At 35.7% G+C, this 12,051-nt stretch overlaps 2 protein-coding genes across 51 annotated transcripts in view; one reads left to right on the top strand and one right to left on the bottom strand.

Annotated features, from left to right (window-relative positions):
• Positions 1 to 12,051, bottom strand: part of UBE3A (ubiquitin protein ligase E3A) — a 101,568-nt gene that overhangs the window by 65,820 nt on the left and 23,697 nt on the right. For 16 of the 50 annotated variants that reach the window (XM_063794454.1, XM_063794462.1, XM_063794455.1 and 13 more), the window contains 3 exons: positions 8,738 to 8,801; positions 5,916 to 6,035; positions 2,265 to 2,306 (listed from right to left, as the gene is read on the bottom strand). The exons of 1 other annotated variant lie outside the window; for it this stretch is intronic. In XM_063794454.1, coding sequence (XP_063650524.1) covers positions 2,265 to 2,306; positions 5,916 to 5,935 — 62 coding nt within the window. In that variant the 5' untranslated portion in view covers positions 5,936 to 6,035; positions 8,738 to 8,801. Of the gene's footprint in view, positions 1 to 2,264; positions 2,307 to 3,881; positions 4,078 to 5,447; positions 5,513 to 5,915; positions 6,036 to 8,737; positions 8,802 to 12,051 lie in introns of all 50 variants that reach the window. 33 more of the 50 variants (XM_063794482.1, XM_063794477.1, XM_063794465.1 and 30 more) reach the window with 10 other exon arrangements.
• LOC129137185 (uncharacterized) overlaps positions 1 to 12,051 on the top strand; it is a 188,035-nt gene that overhangs the window by 169,836 nt on the left and 6,148 nt on the right. The window lies entirely within an intron of this gene.

The following is a 12,051-nucleotide window of genomic DNA, read 5'->3' as shown; positions in this document are numbered from 1 at the left end:
ATTCTCCTACTCTGATACGGTTTCTGATTTCAGGTAGCCAGCCAGTCAAGACTCTCAACTTCTGATCCACTTCTTCACCCATTCCCCTCAGTAGCTTCCTAAGTTTTCAGTCTTCTCAAAACCTCTAAACAAACCTTGTATTCCACAAAATATTATTAAAAAATGTTTCATAAAGAGTTTCGTGGTCACTAACCTACAGTAAGATACCTTATATCCACTACAATGACTACTATTGAAGTACACACACACACACACTCTCACACAATATGTGATGGCAAGGATGTAGAGAAACTGGACCCCTTGTGCACTAGTGGTAGAAATGCAAATAGGTACAGTTGCTCTGGAAGAGTATGGCAGTTTCTCAAAATTTTAAAAATAAAATTACCATATGATCCAACAATTCCACTTCTGGGAAAACAATTCAAAGCAGGGTCTCAAAAAGATATTTGTACACTCCTGTTCATAGCAACATTATCTGTAATAGCTACAACATGGAAGCAACCTGAGCGCTCATCAACAGGTAAATGGATAAGCAAAATGTGATATATACATACAATAAAACATTATTCAGCCTGAAAAAGGATGCAAATTTTGAAACATGCTAAAGATGGATGAAACTTGATGACACTGCGAAGTAAAATAAGCCAATCATAAAAGGGCAAAAACTGTATGATTGCACTTATAGGAGGTACTTAGAGCAGTCAAAATTAGACACAAAGTAGAATAATGGTTGTCAGAGGCTGTGAAGATAAGGAAATGAGGAATTATTGTTTAATGGGTACAGAGTTTCAGTTCTGCAAGACAGAGAGTTCTGATCGTGACTGTGCAACAATATTAATATACTTAATACCACTGAGCCAAATACTTAAAAATGGTGAAATGGAAAATTTTACATTATGTGTATTTTACTACAATTTTTTAAAGCTTAAAAGACAAGTCACATGGTTGGGTCACATAAATTTGAGAAATACATTTTATAGTCATTTCTTGCAGATTCACAATATATACCGGCATTTAAATAAGGTTCCAATATTTTCAGTAAAAAAATCTTGATTTTTCCATCCTCACCCACAATTACAATTAATATCACACATCCATCTTTACTTCCTTGTTCTAATTTCATTAGATGGGCATCTTTCCTCTTATTCAAGGTCAATCACCATATCTGCATTTTTCTTTTTTTATATTACCTGTATGAGAGATACACCTGTATTTTTCATTCCAACCCTTAATACCTCGAAAAACTTTGCTTTGATAATTACTACCTCTATTATCTGAAACATCTTTAGTCTTCACAATAAATCACTAAAGTCTTACTTACTTCATGTCCTAAATATTTGTCTTAAATCCAGAAAAATTTATTTTGAATTCCTATTATACCACTGTCATTGTCAAGGCTCTCACTGACTGAACTACCTTACCATCACACGTTTCTCTTCAATCCTTTCTCTCTTGCAAGGTTATTAAAAATACACGTTTGACAAACTTACTATCTACCTACTGAGCAAATTCTTTGCTGACTCCCTAATACCTTCTATCACATCTTATCTTCTTCATTTTCCTACCTCTCAGCTAGTTTATGATCTAAAAGTCCTCAACTGTCTATTGTCCCCTACTCCCTATGCTGCTTCTAACTTTGGCTCATACTTCTGCCTGGAATAAGCCGCTCATGCTTCTAGCTGCCTGATTCCCAGTCACATTTCAAGACTGAACTTAGCATTTCCTGGCCACTCTTACTTCCCTGCCATCTACACTAGATTCCTATTGCATACCTGGGTACTCCAGTACTCCTTCATGTTACTATTGTATTTTGGATACCATTCTACCTCAGTGACTGAAATTATTTGCTTCTGCATCTTTCACTCTTGAGTATAATATAAATTTCTGTAGGGTGAAAACTAATTATTACGCATCTCTGTATCTATAACATAGTACCTGATGCCTTAAATATGGTAGGTGTTGAGATTGTTAAACTCAGCTCTTTCCTCAACCTCCCTATTTCCCTACAACTGCTACCAGGGAAGCAAAAAGACTAAGAATTTAGGCGTGTGCATTTATCTATCTAGTAGTAGAAATCTAGTAAACTGTTACCGAGGTTTAGAGTTACCTGATAGGAAAAAAAGTAGGTATGTTCCTATCTCCCATTGACTGCTAAATGATTCCTTTCTTTTAACCAGAAATTATTTCCAAATAATGTGACGTAATTTAAAGCAGTCTAGGGCAACTCAAAATAAGAACCACAGTCTCAACCAAGTTACACTTACATTCGGCTAGCTTCAATGTCGTCAGACTGAGGTTCTCCTGATCTGTAAAATGCAATTGAGAAACAGTTAGCAAAATATTCCATATTCCAAAAAAAAAGGTAGACATATTACTTAGGAAGACAAATTTGTAAACAAGATTTAAGCACTAAATAAAACAGTTTTAAAATTAAAGATGTCAACATGAAAGAAAGTGGTCAGATCAGGTGGCCATACAACACATTTATTTTAAGGGTTGGACTATTAAAAAACTCTATGCATGTTTTTTTAAAGGAAACTGTCAACGCTATACATAGATACCAACAGACAAGCCATTATAAGCCATAATTATTCACAAAGTCAAATACGTGTAATAAAACACACAACTAAAAAACTTCCTATAGCCAAGTATTGGTTATCCACATTAACAAAGGTACTCACTGGTATTCACTCACAGTATTAAACTTTAGATTAGTGGCTCAGTAAACTACTCCCTAGGCAGACAGACTAAAGTTTAGGCCAGCCATGTAGTTTTGTAAATGAAGTTTTATTGGGATGCAGCCATACTCATTCATTTAGGTATCATCTATGGCTGCTTTCACACTAAAAGAACAGAGCTGAGGACTTGTGGCAGAAACCACATGGCCCATAAAGCCTAAAATATTTATTTTCTGGCCCTTTAAGAACAAATGTGCCAACCGCTACCGCTACTCCAGACAATTCAAACTAAAATCTAATACCTTGGTAAGTTTAAAGACACTTAAATCAGATACAACATTCTAATGATGATTATCTTGGTTCAACAATGAAACTGTTTCCCTAAAAATACACTTACTGTATGTATTACCTGTCAAAAGTGTATCACCTGAGGTGAAGTTTTGCACTGGATAGCTGTGAATTAACTTCAGTTTTAAACAGTTGCCAGTTACTTTGTTATTTCTAAATATACTACTGCTCTCTTATGTAGAAATATTTAAAATTCTAAGTCACTAAAAAGCCTTTCATTTTCATTTCACAAGATATGAATCAGTATTTCCCTATCTATTCACTTTTATAAACAGCATCAGCAACAATGAATGAGTCAATATAATATTAATTTCTAACACTTATAAATTCCCAAACTAGATAAAAAATATTTTTTGAGGTCAAAAGCTAAATTTTCAAATTGGCATTACAAAGTCCTGATTTGTGAACTTCTCACTGACTTTAGGCTTCCAACTTTAAGCAACTCTAACAAGAATCTTAAAATCAGTCACACACACACACACACACACACACACACACACACACGCACACACACACAAACCTGTTTTCTAAATTTCTTAGCTAAAAAAAAAAAAAAACAAAAAACAACCCCTCACTTCTTTATCAGACTCTCAAAATTACCCTCACTGCAATTCATTCAGATTCCAAGGACAAGAATGGAAAAGGAAAAAAAAAAAAAAAAAAGACTCCAGCAGCTCAAATATTTATTTTAGATCTTCTTTGCAATGTATTTAAATTTTCAATTTTGCACAAAATTACATAAGAACTAAAAACTGGGGCATGCTGGAGGTGGCAGTGACTTGGCTGTGACACAAATGCAAAAATTTCACTCCACCCTCTCCCCCAGGGAGCAAGCAAATCACCTATGTGACACACCTGGTCTCCACCAGCCTTGTGGGTAAGTACCCCAAGATTGCTTCCAAACTTGTATCTCCCAGACAGAAGAGCTAAAAATTGATGATAACCCCATGTACCAGCTGACTCATTTTTGAAAGTGCGACCCTCCAGCATCAGATGTCATACTGTAAGGAGGCAGAGCTGGCTTGCAAAACAAAAAATAAACCTGCTGGCACTGAGGGAAGAGAGGCAGATTAGAAGTTTTCAAACACGTAGGCAGCAAAACTTTCAAAATTAACAGGGAAAGAGAAGAGAGGGAAAAAATGAGGACATGATGATAGGAAAATAAAAATATTACTGCAAAAAGGTAAGACACAAGAAGAAAAACAAATCTAAGTCTTAGAAGTACAATATGTAACTGTTACAAAGTTTTGAGATCCTGAAATGGGATAGAGTTTAAATACATTATCAAATGATAACTACATCTATCTTCCCAATTTCTGTTCCCTAAGCAAGAGAATATGTGAACTTTGGCATCAAAATGTTTGCCACCAAACTGTAACATATTAATTACTACTTTTTACATATATTAAAGTAGGCTATTAAAAACCACTGATAAGACAAGCTAAGTAATTTAAACCAATCCAGTATAGAAGAAGAAGGATTGAAAGATTATTACCTTAAAATAAATCTGTCCTGGGTCTATTAAACATAGCAAAGTTGTTCTACTCAAATTGGAAATTGTTTTTTAATCAAGAGAAAAATGAATATATGCAGAACTAGCAGACATTTTTCTTGCAGTAATTTATAATAATTTCTGTCTGAATGAATTTCTACTCATCCTAATAACAGTATATTTCTAGAATATTATAAATAAGTTACCAAAAAAAGTCCCGAGGTTAGAATTCAAACTCTCAAAACTATGACATATGCCAGGTGTGGTAGTTCATGTCTGTAATCTCAGCACTTTGGGAGGTCAAGACATAAGGACCACTTGAGCTCAGGAGTTCAAGGTCAACCTGGGCAACATGATGAAACCTCGTCTCTTAGCCGGGTGTGGTGGTGGGTGCCTTTAGTCCCAGCAACTTGGGAGGCTGAGGTGGGAGGGTCACTTGAGCCCAGAAGGTCAAAGTTGCAGTGAACTGTGATCGTGCCACTGCACTCCAGCCTGGGCGATGGAGTGAGACCTTGTCTTGGAAACAAACAAACATAAACTATGAAATATATACCACCTAGCAACAGTTCCCAAGCTTGACTTTGGCTCCTAAAGAGTCTACTTATTCTTTTACTGCCAAGTTGCTGGAAGTAAGAATCCTGTATGTGCTTGTAAATGCAGAACATATAACCTAATTCAAAACATATAATCAAAGGGAAATTTTTGTATTAAACTATTGACTTAGGTTATCCTAAAGTGTGTCAGAATAACAAGTCAGAAAAGAAATTTTAAAACTGAAACAATAACCAAATAACATTAGATAATAAAATGTAAATCTCAGAATGAGAATCAATTTTAGGTCTTGATTTGAATCGCAGAAAATATGATCACAAAACACCCACTAATCTGAATACTGCAGCATGAGCTAGCAAATTCAAATGGTGGCTCACTTCCAATAACACTGGTGCAGCTTCTCCATCCTGCAAGCCACTCCTTTTACCTCCACTGTAACTCTCTAGGAGAGAAAAGTATACTAGTTTTATTAATGTTATAAAAACTTCTAGAGAAATGTTTAGTTAAAACGTTCACCACATAAAAGGCATACTTTAAAATGCATATTAAGAAATTTTTAATGTTTTCTATAATGTTTATAGTAAAATGTTTAAAACCTTGAAGTTTTTTTGAGAAATACTTTCCTGTTTATACATACAGATAGGTCTTTGATAGTGGCTACTGATACTTTTAATGAGAAAAAAAGACACTAAAATATTTTAAGGAGATTAAATGAAGTAGGTCAACTCTCAGGCCCACTATTCTTAGCAGTATTCCTGCCAACTATACATTGTCTTCATTTTTACAGTATGTATTTCACTTTACAATGACAGCCTTTTAAAGGCTGTAAAATAATTCAAAATTACCTTTTACAAGCTGTGGCCATTCGGTGACATCAGGGTGATCACAGCTTTGAGTCACTGATTAAAAACAGGTTGTCACACCAGTCTAGCTGCTACCTTGATCTGAGCGTAGGCTTAATAACTCTAATAAATTAAACAAACCTTTGGTTAGAACACTTTAATATATAAACCCAATTCATTGTTCAAAAAATAATATTCAAAGCTTCAAATTAGGTGTCAACGTAAAATTCATCAGAAGAGTAATTATTATAGAAAAGGTTTTAAGGACTATTTTCCAGCATTTTGTTTTTCTTAAATGATCTCTTCATTTGAGAAAATGTAATAATTCCTTGTACTTTTATGTAATGTTATAGTTTCTGAAGCATTTTGGTCAATAGTACCTTGAGTCTTATAACTTTGGCTTTACCTAATCAAGACAGATAATATACTAAGAATTAAAAAAAAAAAAATTAAGCAGCCTCCGAGTGATTAACTGACTTGCCCAAGATTTTGGAACTAGTGTTGAAGGACTGACTAAAACCCAGATATACTGACTTCCTATCAAGGGATGGATTTTTTTGTTTGTTTTGGCTTAGTTTTGCTATACTGGGTTTCAAGATTTAAGTATATGTAAATGAGTAAAGATTCAGAACACAGATTGAGATCTTTCAAATACGGACAAATTCAGTCAAAAGATTCCTAAGCTGATAGAGCAATCAGTCACCAAGGAGGGCAACTGCTTAATGGAATAGTTATACACATACACATAAACACACACACATAAACACAAAGTCTAGTCCCACTAATTCTGTATGTACGTAAAGTCATTTAACATCAGTCACCGCATGTTCTCACTCACAGGTGGGAACCGAACAATGAGAACACATGGACACAGGAAGGGGAACATCACACTCTGGGGACTGTTGTGGGGTGGGGGGAGGGGGAGGGATAGCATTAGGAAATATACCTAATGCTAAATGACGAGTTAATGGGTGCAGCACACCAGCATGGCACATATATACATATGTAACTAACCTGCACATTGTGCACATGTACCCTAAAACTTAAAGTATAATAATAATAATAAAAAACATCAGTCAAAACCCCTTAAGTACTGCATAAAAATATATTCTACTCTTTCTTGGCCATAAATCTACTAAGATTTAATTTCATGAAAAAGTATGGCAAAAGATGAAAGCATATCCTCCTCCCTCAACCAAATATCTTTTTAACCCCTTACATGGCCTTAGCTGAACTTTTCTGATTGTCACAGTTCAAATTTAGCAGGCCTCTTTACTGACACTGTAGTTCTGGCAAAGATACCATACATCTGAAATATCCCAGTATCAAAAGGTCATTTTGTGCAACTAGTTCTTTCCCCTCACGATTCCCCTATCCAGGCCAAATCTGAGGCATCAACTACGGAAAGATGAGGAAATTAGGAGGAAGAAACATTTCATAATTAACATCCTCAAAGCAACAATAGTCAAGCGTAAAAGGTGGCTACCAGTGTGGATTCAGAACCCAATATAAAACAGCAAGGTATCTGCGAATACCAACGGTTAAAACATGAATGTTTGAGCCCATACCTATGCAGCTATGAACGCAGGGCTTCAAAATCCAGATTAGGTGAGGATTGGCCTGAATATATAAAAATAATTGCAGGGGATTCCAATAAATGGGATTTATAGTATCTGTAAGAAATAACGCAATCTCCCAGATATTCCTATCCTAACTATACATTTCCTAATAAGAACTTAGACATTGCTGAGGTCATATGGGAAACACCATCTTCCCTAAAATAAACAATGTGGTCATGATACAGCTTCCCCTTGGGTTCTCAAGAGACTAATGGTATGTGGAATTAGAAGATTCAAACAAGTCTAACTTTCCATCTTGTAAACACAAAAATAATAAAGTTAAAATATCTTTTAATTGACTAATTGACCTCAAAGTAATTAAAGAGCTATATGTATTTTGAAAACTAGAGTCAAGTCCTCTCTTCCAGTCCCCTCTTTTATGAGATCCGGTGCTCAAAAGGCTCCAAGGCCAGGCTGGAATTATGTCTCTGTTTGGTCATTCACTAGCTGAGAAATCTTGGGCAAGTTACTTAACCTCTCCGAGTCTCAGTTTCCTTATAGGTAGAACTAGGATAATAGTACCTATTCCATAGAGCTGTCATGGATAAACAAGCTAACATCTAAGTATCTCAGAACAGTGCCTGACATAATGTGCTCACAAATGGCTGGGCATGGTGGCTAACGCCTGTAATCCCAGCACTTTGGGAGGCCAAGGCGGGTGGATCACTTGAGGCCAGGAGTTCGAGACTAGCCTGGCCAACACGGTGAAACCCCGTCTCTACTAAAAATACAAAACTTAGCCAGGTGTGGTGGCACACGCCTGTAATCCCAGCTACCTGGGAGGCCAAGGCATGAGAATCACTTGAACCTGGGAGATGGACGTTGCAGTGAGTCAAGAAGGTGCCACTGCACTCCAGCCTGGGCAACAGAGCAAGACTCTGTCTCAAAAACAACAACAGCAGCAGCAGCAGCAGCAACAACAACAACAAATGAAAGCTATTATTAATACTCATAGCCCAAAATCCAAACCTGCCCTCTCAATCTTTTTATGCATATTATTTTACCTCTCATAGCACACTAATCTCTTGTAAATTTTTTCAGCACCCTACCTGGGTCCCTCATACAGTCTTGGAAGTGTAGTTAGTGAGCACCTGACACAATGCTTTAAAAATGGCAGGGGCCAAAATTTGCTGAACACATCTGTCATTATTATGACATTAAGATACACATGCAATACGAATTCCAAAAAATAAAACAAAAACATACCATATTTCGCCAAACTTCTGAGGAGCTGGTGAATTCTAAAATCAGGCTCTTACAGATTTTTAACCTAAAATATAAAACACCTCACTCAATTCTTTTTACATAAACAACTGGATAAACTTTCAAAAAAAAAGGTACTAAATTTCATCATAAAGTCAAATTTATTTTCTATAATTATGAACATCCAAAAACGTATCAAGAAACAAATTACTGCTGTTGCCAGGATGAGGAAAGCATAGGTAGGCAGGCCCTGTGGCCTGAGTGCTTTCAGCAGGCAAAGCCATATTTCCCATATTCATCCATAAAGCTTAGTGCCTTCTATTTATTTACTCCATCCTCCCTCCAAAAGGGCTAAACACATATGAAAACTATTTGACTATATCCCTCTAATCCCTTCAAATACCTATAGCAATTTTGTTTTTAATTAAATTCTATATGCTAAGCATCGGCTATGTTAGGTACAAATCTGGGCATCTACCACTTTCTAGAGTAGCAGCCTTGGGCCGACCCTCTGACCCTTGAGTCTCCAATGTCAGGTTATTGTAGCAGAGAAAACGCGTTAAAAAGTTATAGTATAATGCCTACCTGGCACAAAACAGGACTTCAATATACGACGATAATTATAATTTATTAAATCAACCACTTAATATATATCAAAACTTAACTCTTAAAAAAAAATCCTGAAGCTTAAAGCAAGCCCCTAAATTATCACTGTAAATTCTTAACTTGTTTGTATACAATCAGAACATTCCTCAATGGAACAAAAATAAAGTCCTTTCATGTACTGCATTACATATAAAGAAAGTAAATCTCAAAGGTTAAGAAACCTATCCAGTGTCCTAGAGGTTGATGGTAGAAAGTGAATACACTGCATATAAAACAATTTGAAATAAAATTAACCAACTTTTAAGGTTTTAGAGACTGACTTTCAAACTTCAGTCTATAATAGAATTACCTGGGGAAATCTAAAAATGCAACTACTTGGGCTCTACTCGCAAAGATTTTCATTCAGTGCATGAAGTAGGGGTTCATGAATTTTTTTAAAATTTTTTTCAGACCAACCCAAGAACGCAGAAATGAATTTGCATTTTAACATATACTTCACATGACACACAGATCTCATTTTAAGAAGCCCTGCCTTCCAAATTATGAGTTAGGAACACATAATCATGGAGGAAATATACCAAATCTATAAAAATACAGAATAACAAAAACTGTAAGCACTACAAATATTAGGCACACTCACTTGCCAATTTAACCATAAGAATCCTAATACCAGACATAGTTCTCTTACTTTCTCTCTTCAACAGAGGGCTCAGTCTAATAATCTTATGAATAAGTACAGTCTAATAATAAATGCCTATGTTGATCTATATCTACCTCCCTAAAATTTTCATTTTATTCATTTCTATTTTTCCTTCACCTCCTTCTAAAGCTGTTTCAAAACTTAATTTCACAAACTGTTTTTTTCTATCACTTTTTATTATAACACCCAACACTTCTGTTCTCCTTTGCATCATGTTTATGGTGTCTTATATTTATGGATAATGCTACTTATTAAAACTGTCTAAGTTTTGTCCGTTTACACATTTCACAATTAAAGGACTACTCCAACAATTTTCCTAAGTCCTCCTGCTTTAGTTTCTCCTCATTCCAGTCCATTCTGCAGTTAAGACTTAAAAAGTTTTAAATACTGCTTTCAAATAATACTTGCAACATAATTCCCTCAACTCCATTAGCTCCTCAGAGTACCATTTCTTTATCTTCTTTCCTTTTACTGCCAAAAAGACGTGAAAACCACTAGCTCAGCTGCTATTTTTCTATCTACTGAAATTTTTCTTGTAAAGTTTCCATCATTTCTGTATATTCCCAGTGCTTTGGCCCCTTAATCCTACTTAATTTTTGTAGCTTTTAAGACTGCTAATGACTCCTCACCTCCTCTGGCTTCCCTAATGTTGTATCCACTCATTTTCTTCCATCTCTCTAAAGGCAATAAGGTCTTCTGCTAGTTCATCTTCCTACCTCATACATGGCCTCTCTCCAAGTTTCTGTCAATAGCCACTTTTCTTAACCTAAACCAATTTTCTGCGCAATGTCATCCATTCCCACAGCACCTCTATGCTTACGAACCCCTAACTCTGTATCTTTAAGTCCTTATGTCTGGCATGGTATGCCTGCAACTACATATTACCAACGGTACACATCCATTTGGATGTCTCATTAACATCTACATTCAACGTATCTAATATCAAACTCAATTATTTTCCCAAAGAACTCACTCTGCCTAATCTCACTGTCCTGGTTAAGAACTAAAAAAATTGGTGCCATTCATTACTTTCTCCCCCTCATTTTTATTTGCCCTAACCACTGTGTAGGTTGATACTTGTTCAGCCTTCAAATTCTTCATAATCATTAATTCAAAAACTGTCTACTAGATTTTGAGTGCCTACTAGGTGGATGAAGATGCAGAGGTAGAAAAACTAGACATAATTTCTTGTCCTCATGTGGTAAAGGAAATGGGCACAAATAAAAACCACAATTAATTATGCAATAACAATGCACAGTTAAGTGTTGTGATGGAGAGATACAGGGGGTGTTAAGTTGTGTACTGTAATAAAAAGTCCTTAGTCTGAAGAAAAGGAAAACCATTCTTTATGAGGGACAAGCAAGATTTACAAGACACACTAAGAAAAACCCTGTGAGGTAATGATGGTAGCACTATCAGTCCAGCTGCTCAAATTGGAAGATTCTCAGTCATATTCTAAAGAGTCTCTCTCTTTCCCAGTATATCAAATTGTTTACCAATTGCTACCAATTCATCCTTAGAAATTCCCCTACATTTCTACATTCCCACACTATTCCCCAGTCTTTTTTGATTGCTTTTAGTTGCTTCCAGAATAAAGCCAAAGCTCCCAATCATGTCAGATGAGATTCTACACAATTTGGTCAAAACCTGCCAGTGCAGCCTCTTCTTACAGACTAGACCAGACTTCAAGAGAACATGTGTATCATTTGCTTTTATACTTCCAGTGCTTGCAAATGTTTATAGAATAAGCATCTTACAAAAGAGAAAATTTTTCCCTTAGGGAACTTGTTTTCAGTCCTTTAGTAAATGCAAGGTTAAGATTCAAACCCTAATTTGTCTGATTCTAAAGACCATGCTTATTCCCTTGTACTTGCCTTCTAATTTATACTCAAACCCTATGAATTTCCTTAAAAATATCTCTTACTCCTTTTTTCCTCAAACTTACCAACACTGTCCTACTACAGTGCCCCATTATTTCATCTGGTTTCCCTTTTGCCTTTATCCTCAACTT

This window comes from Pan troglodytes, chromosome 16 (genome assembly GCF_028858775.2).
Source record: "Pan troglodytes isolate AG18354 chromosome 16, NHGRI_mPanTro3-v2.0_pri, whole genome shotgun sequence".
NCBI lineage: Eukaryota > Metazoa > Chordata > Mammalia > Primates > Hominidae > Pan > Pan troglodytes.
Note: the sequence above shows the minus strand (reverse complement) of the source record. Positions and strands in the feature narration are given on the sequence as shown.